The sequence below is a fragment of the Diabrotica virgifera genome, chromosome 1 (genome assembly GCF_917563875.1).
Source record: "Diabrotica virgifera virgifera chromosome 1, PGI_DIABVI_V3a".
NCBI classification, from domain to species: domain Eukaryota; kingdom Metazoa; phylum Arthropoda; class Insecta; order Coleoptera; family Chrysomelidae; genus Diabrotica; species Diabrotica virgifera.
This window is the reverse complement of record NC_065443.1, coordinates 254,155,993-254,174,990: the sequence shown is the minus strand read 5'-3', so window position 1 is coordinate 254,174,990 and position 18,998 is coordinate 254,155,993. Positions and strand designations below refer to the sequence as shown.

At 33.2% G+C, this 18,998-nt stretch overlaps 2 protein-coding genes across 3 annotated transcripts in view; one reads left to right on the top strand and one right to left on the bottom strand.

Moving 5' to 3' along the window:
• The window catches only part of LOC114334224 (ubiquitin carboxyl-terminal hydrolase 10-A), a 29,424-nt gene extending 22,914 nt beyond the window's left edge, over positions 1 to 6,510 (bottom strand). The window contains exons 1-2 of the mRNA XM_028284260.2: positions 6,336 to 6,510; positions 6,090 to 6,219 (exon numbers count right to left, since the gene is read on the bottom strand). Coding sequence (XP_028140061.1) covers positions 6,090 to 6,219; positions 6,336 to 6,353 — 148 coding nt within the window. The 5' untranslated portion in view covers positions 6,354 to 6,510. The remainder of the gene's footprint in view (positions 1 to 6,089; positions 6,220 to 6,335) is intronic.
• A 252-nt stretch (positions 6,511 to 6,762) lies between these two features.
• The window catches only part of LOC114334227 (FAD synthase), a 47,590-nt gene continuing 35,354 nt past the window's right edge, over positions 6,763 to 18,998 (top strand). The window contains exon 1 of one of the 2 annotated variants that reach the window (XM_050648948.1): positions 6,763 to 7,646. In XM_050648948.1, the coding sequence (XP_050504905.1) occupies positions 6,927 to 7,646 (720 nt within the window). In that variant the 5' untranslated portion in view covers positions 6,763 to 6,926. The remainder of the gene's footprint in view (positions 7,647 to 18,998) is intronic. The other variant, XM_028284262.2, reaches the window with a different exon arrangement.

Here is an 18,998-nt window from a genome sequence, read left to right as displayed (position 1 = left end):
ACACAATTAACTCATATACAATGTGTCCATAAAGTAACACATAAATTCATTATTTCGTAAACCAGTGACGTTAAGAAAAAATCCCAAAACAGGTCAATGTTTATTTTTAAATTACAATTTTTTCGCATATATATCATACTATAGTGATGTCATCCATCTGGACTTGATGCCATAATCAATGATTTTTTTTAAATGAGAATAGGGGTTATGTGATAGCTCATTTGAAAGGGTATTCAATTCTTTATTCTCTAAGATAAACATTGACATAATTATTTATACAGGGTGTTAATTTTTTTTAATTTAATTAATTGTGACAAAAAGAAGAATGTATGTAATTTATTTAATTCAAAATATGATTTACTGTTGTCAGAAAACATGAAAAACATGTTTATTTGACAAATAAATATTGCTTTTTGCTTAAGGCCATCGGTACATAATTCGCAAATATTTTACGGTTATCACTACTTTTTCTGTCTTTACACAGCAAATTATTTGTAGTAAAATTCACACTGGTATGGATATGTAAACAGTACTAGAATGTCATTCTACTTGACAATGTCATCATTAACTTAAAAATATGGGTGTTTGTGACTTCTAGTTTTCGTCTAGTGGAATGAATTGCTTCACGAAGAAGCGCGAAACTGGATTTTCTAAGAATTTGGGAGATAGAAGAAGAAGAAGTATGGTGTTTGAGTTTTAGACATTTGGGAATGACTTTATGGTCTATATATTTTTAATACCTGGTCATCTATTCATTCTTTTCATGTACATCCTATATTATGGGACAGTTTCGACCGTATAAACACACAAACAGCCTAAATACTTTCGAGTCTAAGACTGAAACTCAAAAGCGCAAATTAGCTCATCTAATTACCCAACAACTTCCAAAACCCAGAACTTTGAAACCCACCACAGTGGTTCACAACTTTTCTGATACCCCCATTTCTACTATTGCCACTCAAGCTTTAGCAAAAGGTTTCAATTATTCTGTTACCCCAAACCACATCCCAATTGAGACAATCATCTGTCAAACTGAGGAAGCTATCTCTCATTTACCTTCTGAAGATGCTGAAATAGTTAGACAAGACGTCGCTAGAGTTCTTAGGAACTCAAAGCCCCCTACTCCAAATATTAGTCAATCTGAGAGAAAAGCCCTGAAAGAACTTCAAGCAAATCCAGATCTAGTCATTCTTCCTGCCGATAAAGGAAACGCCACTGTCATCCTAAACACTTCTTCTTTCATCGATAAGCTCTCAAATCTCATTAACACCCCCGACTACAAGCCAGTTTCTAATAATCCCACAACCTATTTGGAAAAAACAACAAAAACCATCATCAATAAAACTTCTCTTCCTCTTGCCGTAAAACAAACTTTAATTCCTCGTGAAAAGTCTTCTAGAACACCTCGAATATATGGCCTACCCAAAATTCATAAACCCGATCTTCCTCTACGCCCCATTGTCAGTGCATACAACTGTCCGACACAACCTTTGGCAAAATATCTAGCCAAAACTCTACAACCTTTCGCCGAAAATGCCTCATCTTTCGTCAAAAATTCTTTTCATTTCATCGAACTTCTCAAACAATATCCTATCTCACCCTCAGACATTCTTGTAAGTTTCGACATCGTTTCACTTTTTACTAACATTCCTATAGATGACACCCTAAATATTCTGGAAACGAAACACAGTATCCAGCAAGACCACTTATCTCTCATTAAACATTGCATGTCCAACACTTATTTCATCTTCCAAAATCAATTCTACAGACAAATAAATGGTGCCCCAATGGGCTCACCACTCTCTCCAGTAATTGCTAATATCTTTATGGAAGATTTTGAGACCCGAGCACTATCCACATCTACGCTCAAACCCACATGTTGGCTACGATATGTTGACGATACATTCGTCATTTGGCCCCACGGCAGGGATGCTTTAGCGTCTTTTCAGACCCATCTGAATGGTATACATCCCAGTATCCAGTTCACGATGGAGATGGAGACTAACTCTTCCTTACCGTTTCTCGACGTTCTTATTAAGAAGAACCAATCACAAGGTTTTCATCACTCTGTTTATCGAAAACCCACCCATACCAACCGCTACTTGCATGGCAACTCTCATCACCCACCTTCTCAAATTAATTCAGTCATTAATACTCTTGTCTCCAGATCAATCCGTCTTTCCGATAATGCAAGTAGATCTACTGAACTCTCTTCTTTAAAACAAGCCCTCATCCAAAACGGTTACCGCGAAAATCACATCGATAGGAGCATCCATAAACTTCAATCTCCTGCTCAATCACAACCCAAAGAGTCAGATCCTGATCATACGAAAGCTTTTCTTCCCTATATCAAAGGTGTTACTGACAAAATCGACAGAATTCTTAAACCACGAGGAATAAAAACAGTATTTACCCCCCAACAAAAACTTTCATCTCTTGTCCGATCCGTCAAAGACAACATTCCAAATGAACAACACGGAGTTTATGAAATTCCTTGTGCAGACTGCCCCCGATCTTACATAGGACAAACCAATCGTAGAATCCAAAATAGGATTTATGAACATTCCATATCTGTTCGCAATTCCGATTCAGTTTCAGCCCTAGGCCAACACCATCTTCATACAGGTCACAAAATTGACTTTGAAAACTCCAGAACCATAGCCCCCATCCGCTTCTATAAACAAAGGATTATCCGAGAAGCCATAGAAATCGAAAAACGGCCAAGTTGTCTCAATAAAAGAGATGACGGCATCCGTTTACCTTCGACTTGGAGACCCCTCTTAAAGAAAACATCGTCCGCTCCATCTACAAATACAATTCCCGCCGTCAAAAATCTTCGCGCCACTCCAAATAGTCTTCGCGCTAATTCCCACTCCGCCACGTCATCGACAGCCACGTCAGTCCACGGTATAAATGACCGCCCCAGCGTCAGCAACAACAGTATTGCAGTGAGTAGTGAAGTAGTGAGTAGTGAGTGTATTGTCTGGAGCCTCAGGAGACTGAGACCCCGGAAGCCCTGAAGATGACGTCGAAAGCTCGGCCTAGAAACCAACGACGCGGTTCAACCCGGAAGTCTGGTGAGTTTAATATTAATTATTTTGTTGATATTGATTTTAGCTTTAAGTTTCATATATATATATATATATATATATATATATATATATATATATATATAATTAAATTAAAAAAAATTGGACACCCTATATAAATAATTATGTTAATGTTTATATTAGTTAATAAAGAATTAAATACCCTTTCCAATGAGCTATAACCCTTATTTTCATTAAAAAAAAATCGATTACGTCATCAAGCCCAGATGCATGACACCACTAGTATATATATGCAAAAGAATCGTAATTTAAAAATAAAAATTGACCTGTTTCAGGATTTTTCCTTAAAGTCGCTGGTTTACGAAATAATGAATTTATGAGTTACTTTATGGACGCACGGTAATTGTAAACAATTATTTTTTTAATAAATAGAATAAATGAGGGTGTTAAAGCCAAAGTGGTGTAAGTCCAGAAAGTCGTTAAGAATCCAGAAAACTATAGACCTGTTTCGCTGCTTCCAATAATCTCTAAAATTGTTGAAAAAGCTATGGCAGTACAAATAACCACATTTTTTGAAAATAATAACTATTTCTCAGACTCTCAGTTCGGTTTTAGAAAGGACAAATCCACAGTACTTGGCATACTAGACTTGGTCTCACATATTGTAGACTCCTTTCATAGGTTGCAGTTTAATACTGTTCTGTTTTGTGACTTGAGCAAGGCATTTGACTGTGTAGATCATGGAATGCTCTTGCAAAACCTCAAAAAATACAACTTCTGTCCTTACAGTGTAAAACTAGTTCAATCTTACTTAGAAAACAGAACACAGGTTGTGAGGGTCTCTGGGGTGTTATCGGGAAAGAGTGTTGTTAATATTGGGGTTCCCCAGGGCTCTGTTCTGGGACCCATTCTCTTTCTAATTTATATTAATGACCTTACGAGCATTAACACAAATGCAAAGTACACACTCTTCGCCGATGACACCACAGTGTCTTTTACAACTGATACACTTGGGGAGTCGCTTGAGGGTTCTATGTCTGCACAGTCAGTGACCAATGAATGGTTTTGCGTAAACCGATTACTGCTCAATGCAGCAAAAACCAACAGAGTTGTTTTTTCTCTCAGAGACACACAGAATGTAAATGATGGTATGAGCAGTGTCAGATTTCTGGGTGTATTATTAGATCCCAAGCTTCAATGGGGTGAACATATCAACAGTCTAAGTAAAAAGCTAGCAAAAAATCTGTTTGTACTCAGGAATCTGGCATCTAATGTTTCACATAAAGTCTTAACAGTGTACCATGCAATTTTTCAGTCTCATCTAGCCTATGTCATTTTAGTCTGGGGTCATTCAGCAGAAATGTTGACAGTCTTTGGTTGGCAGCGTAAGGCAGTTAGAGTTCTTGCTGGTCTTTGGTATAGGGATGATTGTAGGCAAGCATATAGATCCCTAAGAATTCTCACTGTTCCATCTCTATATATACTTGAGAACCTAATGTTTATCAAGAGGGGAGGGGCGCACTTTGAAACCCATGAGAACATACACCAACATGACACCCGATATAAACACCATCTCGTGCCAGCCTACTGGAGATTGAGGAGGTGTCAAACTGGGCCAGGATACTGGGCTATTAAATTTTTCAACAAACTTCCAGATAGTTTAAAGTGTCTTCCATTAAATCAATTTAAGAGTACAATTAAAGATATTTTGTTAGAAAATGTTTTTTATAGTAATGAGGAATTTCTTGCATTTAAATTTTAGGATTTTATGACTTTAAGCAATGTCCATTGTTAATGTAATCAAATTTAATGTGATTTTAATGTTAGTATTTAATGTTATTAATACTCTTAGTCGTATTGTGCATCTTTTTAATTTGTATTGCGTCCAAATCTTTGTGTAATTTTATTTGACATGTGTTAAACACTTGTGTTATTGACATGAATAAACGAATCTGAATCTGAAAAGTCATATTTGTGAAATGACGTAAGTCTTGCTTTATAACCTTGATAAATAGACCTCTTTTCATCAGGAAAATCAGGAAAAGTGGTGTAAGTATTTACAGTAATACATGTAAGCAAGGCTTACATTTCAAAAATATGACTTACACCACTTTGGTTTTAACCCATTCAAATATTAAGTAGTCTATGCATATGTACACATCAATATATTCTCAGTTCTAATCTAAGGTCTTTATTGTAGAAAATTGTTTTCATTTTTACAAACACATTTCTTGCTATTTCTATCCTGGCCCTTATTTTTATCTATATGTTGCTAGCGTATGTATACTGATGTGTACATATGCATAGACTACTTAATATTTGAATGGGTTAAAACCAAAGTGGTGTAAGTATTTACAGTAATACATGTAAGCAAGGCTTACATTTCAAAAATATGACTTACACTACTTTGGTTTTAACCCATTCAAATATTAAGTAGTCTATGCATATGTACACATCAATATACATACGCTAGCAACATATAGATAAAAATAAGGGCCAGGATAGAAATAGCAAGAAATGTGTTTGTAAAAATGAAAACAATTTTCTACAATAAAGACCTTAGATTAGAACTGAGAAGTACGCTGAGATGCTAAGTATTTTCGATAATGCAAGAAGTATAAGCTTCTTTACACATATTATCTATACATATCAATAATTGATCATTTTGTCAGAAAAATATAACAGGTTATGGTTTTGAGGCCTGCTTTCCATAATTCAAACAGAGTCCACATTTACCTGTAGAGTATCCATTACTGTTTCTTTTTTTATAAGTTCCTAAATATAAATTTATCAGATAGTATTCTAATTACCTTATCATCTATCAGAATACTTAACTCGGTTTCATCTATGTTCATATGTTATGCATATTCAAAAAATTGCAGTAATATTCTAAATAATCATGCCATACAGAAATATATAAATATTATGGTGCAATATGGGTATACCTAATCTTACACCACTAATTTAGTTATTATTAGAGATTTAGTATAATAAAGATATTATTCAAGTAAACTGAATGTATATTATTGATGAACATACCTTCTGCAAACGACTTTTTCTCTTTCACCCATGGTAGTTGTACACTGGGATCATACTGCTGCAAGGAGTTTCTTATGTGAAGCTGTTCTTTTTCATCGACTCCATTTAAATCAATGAACTCAATATTGCGCTGGAAAACAAATATTAACGATATTTAAAGTTTATATACCGCAAGCTTAATATATTATGTCGATTGTAAGATGATCTACTGCAAATATGTAGTAATGTAATTAATAGCTTTCTTACCAACTCATCAGAGTCCATTGCGGCAAAAACTACTTCAAATAAGGAAAAATAAATTACAAGTTCATTATATTTGCTATATGAGAGGTAATAATAACATTATTTCAAGTAAATTGTGGTATTGGTTAAGTTTCACGTTACTTTCATTTTTGCTTCAGCTGACAAATGACACTTTAGTAACTTCCTGTTGGCAACACTTAAGATTAAAAATTCACTACTTTTTGCAGTATGTCCAATCGTTAAAAGATAATTAATACATAAAAATTATAAAATTATTTCGTTTAATTTTATTAAGAAATGTTACAGTCAAATGTTTAAACTTAATCAACTTCAACTATGTCATATTATTTTTCATAATTAAATAATTATTGATAGTCATCAAAACAGTAGTGCTTTTGCTCGTAGTTCAAATGTACCGTAGTAGATGACCTTCACGCTTCGTGACGTCTTATATAACCCTGTTTTAAAGCAGGAACCAGCTAAATGAAATGTGTATCTCGCAGAACGAATTACTATTATACCTGTAGTACACTTCAACAGGTATAAGAAACCAATACAATTATTCAATAGTGAAAGTGGTTCATTGTCGTGAACATGTTTAAAACTGCCAGTCTAGTGTTCGTGAATGATGGTACCTTGGAAAAGAAAAGTACAAATATAGTGCATGAGTTTCTTGTAACACACTTGACGTTACTGAAGTACGATGTAGAGAAATTGGTATTAACAACTGACGACGAAAAGTTTGTGGCAAGTCAACTTAATGAGCTTTCAAAGCAATATGATATTCTTTTAGTTTTAGGCGACAATAATACAATTCTTAAAGCCCTAGCAAGACTGTGTGATGAAGATTTAAGCCTTACTGAAAAAGTTGAACCTAAACATAAATGTGTTTGTGATTTGCCATCCAAAGCAAAATTACTTACTAGTAATACACTTACTTATCCTGTGATATATTTCCAACGGATCTTTATTCTTAAGGAAGAATCTGCCAAAGATCAATTTAAGGAAGTTTTGAAATCTCACTTGGAGCAATATATTGCACCACCATTATATAAGAAGTTCATTCAAGCATATACTAATGGTAATACAAAAAGTGTTATAGATTCAATTCAAGATTTAGTTTCTGTTAATGTACATAAAGAACAAGACTTTGTAACTCTTGAAGTGAGCAGTGAACAGCTTACAAATGTTGTAGAAGTAGAGCAAATTCTGGCAAGCAGACTTAATAGACAATTTCTATATTCATATTGGGATCAAGAATCTTTAAAGAAAGTGTTAGATAGTGGGGATCAACATATTGTTAAGAGTTTAGAGGTAAATAGACAATGTTTTTATTATCTTATAGAAAAATAAGTAAATATGGGTTTAGTACATTTTGAGTTTGACTTTTTCATAAACTAATAATTGTAGTGATAAGTCTTATTTGTCCAAAGCCTTCTTCTTTAAGTGCCGTCTCCCAATCAGAGGTTGGATATCATCATCACTATCTTTACTCTATCTACGGCTGCTCTGAAGAGTTGTATAAAACTGCATTTAAACCACTCCCTTAAATTATTCAACCATGACACTCTCCTTCTTCCTATACTCCTTCCTCCTCTTATCATTCCCTCTATTATCAGTCTTAGCATTTCATATATCCGTCCCCTCATTATATGTCCCAGATATTATAACTATCTTATTTTTATTGTGTTTATTATTTCATATTATTCGCTGATTTCTCCCAATGCTACTGTGTTCATTTTCTTGTGTGTCCATGTTATGCTAAGCATCCTCCTGTAACACCACATTTCAAATGAGTGTGTTATGTATTTAATAAAACTATGGACCGACTTTGACTACTTTATTGAAACACATTACTTTGCATCTTTACATGAGACAAGATGGACAACGTCAACATGACATCATTGCCGACATTACAGTGTTCTTTCAGCGTGTGACATTTCTTTGACAGCTCCCAAAGTATGTTATTGGGGTGTGTTCCGAAATGCCATAACTTAAATAAGTAAATATACAACAGAGTGCAGCTTATTTATGTGTATCTTGCTGCAATGTCCAGCTTTCAAGTCCATACTGCAGTGTGGAAAACCTGTAGCAAGTTAGAGATCTTACTCTCAGTTTTAATCTAAGGTCTTTGTAGCAGAGAATTGTGTTCATTTTGACAAACACATCTCTTGCTATTTCTATCCTGGCTCTTATTTCTGTTGTTCAGAGGTGTAACCAGGTTGATCCTAAGGGGGGGGGGTTACATCTACTTGAAGATCTCTGGGAGGTATGTAATAATAATGGTGTTAAGCATATAGAGCTCAAAGTACATCCAAAAGGGGGTTATAACCCAGAAAACCACCCCTGGTTACGCCTATGCTGTTGTTTGACAGTTATTGTCTGAAATCCAAGTTCCTAGGTATTTGTATTTATCAATCCCTTTCTATCGGTACATTTCCCAAATGTATGTTGGTTTTTATATTTGTTTTTCTAGTTATTATCTAGTTATTATCAAGTAGGTATTTGGTTTTTTTTATAATCATTTTTAGTCCATATTTTTCACAGAAACTGTTTGTTTTGTTTAGTAGTAATTGGAGTTGTTAAGCAGAGCTTGTCATAATCACAGTGTCATCTGCGTATCTTACTTATGTTGGTAATATATCTTCAGTTAATTATTATTCCTTCACATTGAGATATTGAGATAGTAATGCTTCTTCAAAAATGGCTTCACTAATTACATTATATAGTAGTGGAGACAGAATACATCCCTGCCTAACTGCTCTTCTGATTTTAATTTCTGGCCTCGGTTCGTTATCTATTACAATTTGTGATCTTTGATTCCAGTAAAGGTTTGTTATTATTTTTTGTCTTAAGAATTTGTACTAATTTTTAATGTCTAATTCTGTTAAGTGCTTTTTCAAAATCAATATAACAAACATGCACATCCAAATTCATGTCCATGCACTTTGAGGTATCACGTTAAATGCAAATAGCGCCTCCCTGGTTCCTAGTCCCTTTCTGGACCCAAACTGACTATCGTCTATTCCTTCTTCCAGTTTTTTTGTTTATACCACATGTATTATTTTCAAGAATAATTTGAGAACATGACTTATTCATGATATTGTTCTGTATTCACTGCAATCTTTTATTTGTATTTTTAGAGATAGCACAAAAGGTGGAGAGTAACCATTGTTTCGGTATGTGTCCTGTTTTGTACACTATGTTAAACAACTCTACTATAATGTCTAAGGTTTCGTCATTTATGCATTTTAAGCTTTTTACTGGGATTTGGTCTGGAACTACTGTTTTGCCATTTTTGCTTTGTTTTAAAAATGTTTAATGTTTTAATGTTTAAAACCATATCATATTCTACTTCTACTTCCATCTGCTCTTTTCTATTATCTTTGAACAATTCATTTTTGTATTCTGCTCATATCTTTAATTTTTCCTTAGTAATAATCACATGTTTCCCATTTGTGTTTTTCAGTACTCCAGGTTTTCTTTTTCTATTGTGGTTAATTCTTTAATTTTTTTACAAAACTATCATGTCTTTTCTGGCATTGTTCTTTCACATGCTTGATTTTGTATGTATTTCTTCCATTAAATCTAAAATTGCCTCCGTCATCCATTGTTTCTTTTTGTATCTGGTTGGTGTCAGAATTTATTTTTGAGTTTTATCTATTTCTGTCTTTATTAATAACCATTTTCTGTCCATTTACTTAGGTATTTTTGTAGAATTTTTTCTAATGTCCAAAGACATATATATACTCGTCACTACTTCTAGCCAATGAAATGCTCACTGAGATATGAATGGCATGTCAAGAAAATCTGATTATTCCCTATATATTTTTTCAAATCTAAAATATGGCAACAAGGGGAAAATTGCGTGTGAGCCTTATTGTTTGACTTTAACCATTTATATATTATACAATATAATTAACTGTTATATATTTTCTTGTTAAAGCATTCATATAAATTTTTTATTTTTCAAAGCCCATTTAAAGGATTTTATATGGTTTTGCATAATATGATTTTTTTATTTTAATTTATCAACGGGCAAGCGCAGTTACAATTAATGTTAAACTATAAATTCATGACAGAAACTATATCTATGGTTGTAATACAAAAAATTAATCTGTATTATTAAACAATACAATATAAAAAGTTATCTATATCTATTACTCAAGCCAAGAGTGTAAAAAACCTGATATAGGAATGAGTCGAAGGTTGCAAAGAAATCTATGTTATCGTATTGATTGGCTAGTCTGGCAGTTCGTGATATGAAGTTCTTGAGATAATACACATATACAATGCATAATACACAAACAAATTACACACAAACACACAAAATAAACAAAATTTGATACAAGTATAAAGCACCACCCTCACTGACCCTCAAAATTTTCAACTAAAACCATGAATATTTATGTACAAGATCGAAACCAAAGTAAGTCATGCAACAGTTTGAAATAACATAACTTCTAAACAACAATTTTTTCAATATAAAAACACCTCACCATTTTTTGAAATAATGTTTTTTGAAGATGATTTCTGGAGTGAAAATTGAAACGTCAAACAACAGTTATAAAATTTAATTTTCATTACAATCAATTGTGGCTTATTCCATATAAACATTATATTTAACTTATACATGCCACAAAAAACAGTTTCAGATAGTTTTGGGTATATGTTGAAAATATGTGAATAAATTACAATTATATTACACTTAAGTATAGATAACAACAGTAATAACTATAATTTCATGCATTTTAATGGCATGTACTTAAATAGTCGCTTTTTGAAGTGTTTCAAGATATAGAAAATTGTAGGTGATATGATATAGAAAAAAACAGAAACTTTTTTATTAAAGTGTTGTTCTGAAGCTATTTTCTTGTGGCATTTTTACAATTTTAACTATTTAGAATGGGAAATAAGCCACAATATTATTAAAAAATGATTTTTATTAACGTTTCGACGCCCAAATCGGGTGCCGTTGTCAAAATACAAATTTTTATTAAAATTATACAGTGAGCACGTAAAGGTTGGAATAAATTCATTTTCTCGAGAATGGACGATTTTGGAAAAAAATCCCAAAACAGGTCAATTTTTATTTTTCAATTACGACTTTTTGGCATATATATCATACTGGTGACGTCACCCCTCTGGGCGTGATGACGTCATCGATGATTTTTTTAAATGAGAATAGGGGCCTGTGATAGCTTATTTGAAAGGTAAATCAATTCTCTATTCAGTAATATGAACATTAACATAATTATTTATACAGGGTGTCCAAATAAATTTTTTTTGGATTAAATTTATTGACAAAAAGAAGAATGTATGTAATTTATTTATTTGAAAATATTTATTTGAAAAATAATCATTGCTTTTCACTTAAATTACATGTTCAAACTGTCACGAGGCTGGTAGGTGGCTGCTTTAATATTGAATTTAAGCAAAAAACAATATTTATTTGCCAAATAAACAATTTTTCCTGTTTTCTGATAGCAGTAAAATGTATTTTGAATTAAATAAATTACACACATTCTTCTTTTTATGTAAATAAATTCAATTCAAAAAATTTTTTTTTGGACACCCTGTATAAATAATTATGATAATGTTTATATTATTGAATAGATAATTAAATTATTTTTCAAATGAGCTATCACACGATCCCTATTTTCATTTAAAAAAATCATCGATGATGTCATCACGCCCAGATGGGTGACGTCACTAGTATAATATATATGCCAAAAAGTCTCAAGTTAAAAACAAAAATTGACCTGTTTCAGGATTTTTTTCCAAAATCGTCCATTCTCGAGAAAATGAATTTATTCCAGCCTTTACGTGCTCACTGTATATTTCCATTATACTAAGCTGCACAACTACATACAGTGCACAGATTCTAAAGGTGCCAGTGGGGGATGACATCTATGTGCAGTATTATAGTCGGTATATGAGAGAGAAAGTATTCGAAATAACGAAGTAATAAAGTTTATATTTATTATTTGTTATTTCACTATTTCGAATACTTTCTCTCTCATATAGCGACTATAATATTGCTTATAGACGCCATCCCCCACTGACACCTTTAGAATATGTGCACTGTACATTAATATAAAACAAAGTACATACACATATATTTCTGGTTTGCAGCTTCAGTGATACATTCTTAGCAATAGCTCTTTTTTTAATTTGATATTGTACAGCAACAGTTTGAGATTTTTTTCTTATTTATTTTATGTATTCTAAAGCCGGCCTCAAACGACTCGTGTACTTCGCAAGTACAGAATTATTCGCCTACTTGGAAAGTATACGAGTGTGCGAGTGCAATGACAAACAGGACATTCACATGACATGTACAATTTACAAGTACGCATTTTGCTTAAACAAACATTTCGTCGGCTTAAGATGCAAATGGCCTAACTCCACTTTTAGCTCAAATTAACATTTTAGGTTGGTTGGGTTCATAAAAATTAACCGCGTCGACTTAAATACGCCTAACAACCGAAATGTCAAAAATGCCGCGACAAAATACCAGTCGAAACTCGCCTATCTCCGGCTTGATTTTCAACAATACGCAGTTGGCCTAACTCCCAGTGTGTAATGGTAATAACAGGTGAAACGTTGTTGTTCTTAATTTTATGTGCATAAAACAATATCTGAGGTAAGTATCAATAATTTTTTAATGCTTTAATTACCTTTGACGTTCAAATTATCTAGAGAATATAAATTTAGTATTTAATTTTTGTGCGTTCTTGGGTAAATCTGATGTTAAAATATCGTGTTGGAGTTAGGCAATTTTCATTTTATATTTACTTAGTTTGGATAGGAGATAGGCCATTATAGTTTCGATGATAAACCACATAGGTACCTACCTTTAATATTTTTTCCCTATAATAACATTCTGAATTTTTGCTTAGCTAGGTACATAAAAGTATACTTTCTAATTAACGCTGTATATTTCAGAATGAATCCGCAATCCCGTGCGATGAAAATGCTTTTATTGGCTAAGCAAAACATCCAGGAAAAGCCCAACAGACAAAGCGATGCCGAAAGCGATGTAACAAGAGATTTGTTAACATTTTGTGATACTTTTGATCAAGATAAGGATTTATCTACACTCTTAACTGATAGTACTAATCTAGCAAGCTCCTCAGCATCTAATCACCACTTTTAGCTGACGACAATTTAATTACTGATGATGATTTACTCACCCTAGCTGAAGAAAAAGTTGCTAACCTGAATTTTATCTCCTCAAATTTTCCTGAAGATGAAATCAACATTGAACCAGAAGATCGTCAGAATTTCGTTCCAGAATCAATTCATGGTGAAGAAGTGCCAACCTCCATTTTGGAAGAAGAAGTTATTGAAGCTTCTTCTAGTCGTTCAGATAAATCTTATGAACCCAGTGAAAATGAAGCAAGTTCAAGTGAAAATGAAAATGAAGTAGTAGAAGAGCTACAAAATAACACTCCAATGCAAACCCCTTCACGGACACGCAGAAAGAGACGTCATGTAGATCAAAAGGAATGGAAGAAAAATAAAAATAAGATTTTGAGACAAGAAGGAAAGGAATATTTTGGAAAACAAAAGCAAGAAGAAAAATGGAATTATTATATTAAAAAAAAAGCAAAAGCTATAGGACCGAGATGCAAATGCAGTGGTAAATCAGTAATGAATAATGGGAAATCAGTAATGAAGTGCAATGAGATAACAGAAGATCAAAGAACAGAAATTTTTACAAGATTTTGGAATTTTTTGTGGAACGAAAAACAATTGTTTCTAAGGACGCTGGTTGAAAAGAAAAGTACTTCAAGAGCTAGGGATCGAAAAAAAGAGAACGAGTCAAGAAGGGAATTTTCCTATATATATTTTCTTCAAACAACATCCAAGATAAGAGTGTGCAAAACAATGTTTTGCAATACTCTTTCAGTTGTACCAAGAACTGTTGCACATTGGTTGATTGAAAAAAATAAATCACAACACACTGCAAATGATTTGGTGGATGATGACCTTAATGATACGCGTGATAATAATTCCTCCCAAATAGTTATTCCTAGAAAAGCGAAAATCGACAAACAAAAAGAAAATTTGTGCAATTTCTTTACAGTTCTTCCAAAACTAGAGTCACATTATTGTCGAAAGAGCACAAAGAAATTATACCTTGAAAGATCTTGGCAAACAAAAATGGAATTATACCGGTTTTATAAGAATGACTGGTGTACAAAAAACGATTCACAACCGCTATCTATTGCAGCATTTAATAACAGTTTCGACGATTTTAATTTAGCACTTTTTTCACCTAAAAAGGACGAATGTGATACGTGTGTGGGTTACAAGACTGGTAATATTGACGAAGCTACCTATCAAGAACATCAGAAGAAAAAGGAGGAGGCACGAAAGGAAAAAGAGGTTGACAAAACAAAAGAAGATGTAAAAGTTTTTTCAATGGATTTGCAATCAGTTCTACTGAGTCCAAAATCTAATGTCAGCGCTCTATATTATAAAACAAAATTAATAGTCCATAATTTTACAATTATGGACATTAAATTCTTGGATGGATATTGTTTCCTCTGGCATGAGGGTCATGCTGGACTAACTGCCAACACATTTGCTACCATCATTTACAAGTTTTTAGAGACTAATATTATACCCCAAAAAAACTCTACTAGTAAAGTCATTCTGTACAGTGATGGTTGCACTGGACAAAACAGACATGCAATTCTTGCCAATGCACTTTTCAACTTTGCACAAAAGCATGGGATTACAATTGAGCAAAAATTTTTAGAAAAAGGGCATACGCAAATGGAGTGCGATTCAATGCACTCCACAATCGAGCGAAAACTAAAAAACCGAGTCATAAATGTCCCAGCAGACTATGTCAATATTTGTCAAACTGCTCGTATAAATCCGAAACCCTACGTGGTGGAGTACTTGGATCATACATATTTCAAAAACTTTCAAGAAGTTCAATACATTAGTTCCATCCGTCCTGGTAGATCGTCAGGTGATCCTACTGTAACAAACATTAGAGCACTTCAGTATAATGAACACGGAATTCTCTTTAAAATCAGGCATACAGAAGAATGGATGCCTTTGCCTTACAGAATCACGAAAAAAGATAAAAAAATCTGGAATTTAGAAGAGTTGCCGTTAATGTATCCGACTCCAATACCAATTAAATCGGAAAAATTTCAACACTTAATGGACCTTAAATCGTCAATTCCTAAGGACTTTCATTTTTTTTTATGATAACTTACCACATTTGTAAAATGCCTCTTTCTTTTTGTCTTTTGTCTTGTGTTGCCGTCTTTAAATTTTTTTTATACTTAAGTTGCACAATTAATTAGATTATTGCCTATCTCCTGATGCCAACCCATGCTCAGGGAACGCATATTACCTAACTCCCAATTTTTCAAGAATAAAGCCTATTTTTGACAAGAGCAAGTATTTTCTATGTTGTAGCATTAAACAAAATAAAATATTTTGGAAACTTACCTTGTTTTATTATTATTTTCTAATTCTGACAAGTTTTTGCATCTCCTGAATAATTGAAATTTTTGGAGTTAGGCCATTTGCATCTTAAGCCGACGATTTGGCTTAACGACCTTGACAAATGAATCAGTGGTGTTATTACTAATAAATAGACCAGGACATTTAGGAAAAAATAAATCGATATTTAAATACAGCACGTGGAAAGTTACAACTTTTTTCATTGTGTTCAGGATGACACCAGTAAAAAAGTCAACAATAGAAAAATGGCTGGAAATGCATAGTTGCATTTTAAAGTGCATGCTATACATCCAAAAGTGCATAAACATGTCAAAATAAGTGTATTAGGGCCAGATTTTGTTACTCGGGGGTTTTTGGGTCGCTGAGGACGAATACGCCATCAGAACTGACCATCGGGGCACCTGGTGTCCAGGTTCACTGCTAAGGCACGTCATCTAGAGTTTAAAGGGTTTTCGGCACTAAATTTATGCAAACAGATTACTCGGGAGTTTTTGGGGTAGCTGAGCAAAAATACTCCATCAAAACCAACCACCCGTTGCACCTGATGCCCAAAAGCCCTCCAAACTCCTGAAAATAACATGCCTTAGCATTGTGTACCAGGTTGCCGGGGGTCGGTTCTGATGGCGTATTCGTATTCAGCGACCCCAAAAACCGCCTACTTAATCTATTTGCATGCATTCAGTGCCGAAAACCTTAAAAACCCCAGAAGATGACGTGCCTTAGAAGTGACCACGGGCATAAGGTGTTCCGGGGGTCGGTTCTGATGGAGTATTCGTGTTCAGCAGCACCCAAACTCCCGTATAATCCGTTTGCATTAATTTAGTACCAAAATCCCTCGAAACTCCAGAAGATGACGTGGTACAGCAGTGGCACTGGCCAATAGGGGCTACGGGGGTCGGTTCTGATGGCATATTCGTATTCAGCGACTCCACAAACCTCCAAGTAAACTGATTACATCAAACATCAATTTAGGGCCGTTAGCCCTCGAACCTCCAGATGACGTGCCCTAGCAGTGACCCTGGGCACCAGGTGCTCCGTAGTGATGTTGAAAAAGTAACTATTCATTACAAAGTACTCGTTACTTACGAATACCGAAAATAACGATTACTATACAGAGAGGTAAATCGTTACTTTGATTACTCTGATTACTTCGTTACTTCATACCAATCGTATCAGAGCGAATACCTATTTTTATTTTGAGTATTGTATCTACTCGGTTGATATCGGTTGATATCAGAGTCGGACCGGTATTCCACGAGTGTTCGGTATCAGTACAGTTAACTAAAATTTTATCTATGAAGGGCGAAGGCTATGAAGAGTTTTACAGGATTACAGGGCGCTGAGAAGTAGCTGAAACAGAGGGAGGTATATCATTTAACAAAGCATGCACCCAGAAACAGATGTCTGTACGATTTGTCGAGGTAGATAATTCACAGAATTTCACAGATGTTCTTTTGAAAATAAAAATGCAACACATTAGATTTTAATAATAAATGCACACTATTCTTATCAGGCCTAGAAAAAAATAGCTTAGATTGACCGAAAAATATGTAAAAATGATGATAAATTTCTAGACTATGATCATCAACTTTAATTTTACATATAGGTATGGCATTGTTTTTATTAGACCAGGGCATTTAACACTAAAAACACAGGAATAAATCCATTTTTAAATATAGTTAGTCCAAGTAATGAAGCTTAAAATAGGACAAAACCTCGCAATTTTTACAGAATGAATCGATTTACTTGAAAATTTGAGAATAAGTAGTGGATAGTTCAAGGATCAAAATCTATATGATGCCGAAAGGCGCTTTTACCATGGGGGTGGTTGCCACCCCATGTCTCGGGGGTGGACATTTTTTATATTTTGACCGCAAAAGTTGGTAAAAACATTCATTCTAAGCAAAAAACGTTCTATACATTTTTGTGACAAAATTAATAGTTTTCAATTTATTTGCTATCGAATGGGTTAGTTTTATATCAAAAAAATCAATGTTTTTAATCAGTTTTATGCAAATAACTCAAAAAGTTTTCGTTTTATCAAAACAACTTTGCTTAACAAAAATTTGCCTTTTGAAAAAATCAACAAAACCGTTTTTTTAAATTTTCTTTATGACCAATAGTAATCGAGCTATACTTTATTATATGTTAGCTCTTCTTCGTCAAATGCTAAATATTTTAGTTTCAAAATCAAAAGACGGGAAAACTATGCATTTTTCGAGGATAACTTGTTTAAACTAATTTGAATTATTTAAAAATCTCTATCTCAAGAAATAAAAAAAAGTCTTTAGCTCAAAAATTAAATGGGTTATAATGAAAAGAATGTCAGTCCCTATTTTTTTCAGCGAAAAAGTAATCGGAAGTACAACCCCTAATCACCACTCTAATTAAAATTAGCCATTGATCTTATTTGGACTTCTTTATTTATGTATTAGTAATAGGTTCTAGAAGTTTGACCGGCTTAAAATGATTAGTTTAAAAAAAATTTGGAGTCAAAACGAATATCGAATTTATCGAGTTTGGTAAAAAATTCCCTTTTCTTCAGAATAGAAAGATTAGCATCAGAGATACGAAAAAATGATTAATATGGTATTGTAGCTTATTTAATTCTCAAGAACTTAGTTTGAAAAAAAATTTTCCACGGTAAAAATTGAGTGAGCTATTGACAATTAAAACTTGTAATACCATGCAAAAACCACCTTTACCAACCCTTTCAACGTCACCACTTTTTGCGACTGAGGATTTTAAAAGGATTTAATATTAAGAGCCTTATAGATCTTGTAAAAACCTACAAAATTTGTTTTTATCAAACTTTCTAAGATAAAAATTAAAAGGGTTTCGGTTCAAAAATCAATATTTTTTTTTGAAAAAAAAAAAAGGAGAACTCCAATTGGTTGGAAGCATAAATGTAAGTTAGCGGTGTTTTTAGTCATTGGCCTTATTAGTTCTTCTTTATTTATGTATTATTAATAGATTCTAGAAGTTTGCTGGCTTAAAATAATAAGTTTTTAAAAAACTGAAGTTAAAAGCGAATAACGGCTTTTTGTAGTTTGGTAAAAAATGCCTTTTTTTTCAGAATAGAAAGATTAGCATCAGATATACGAAAAAATGTTTTTATATGAAATTGTAGGTTATTTAATTCCCAAAAATTTAGTTTAAAAAATTTTTTTT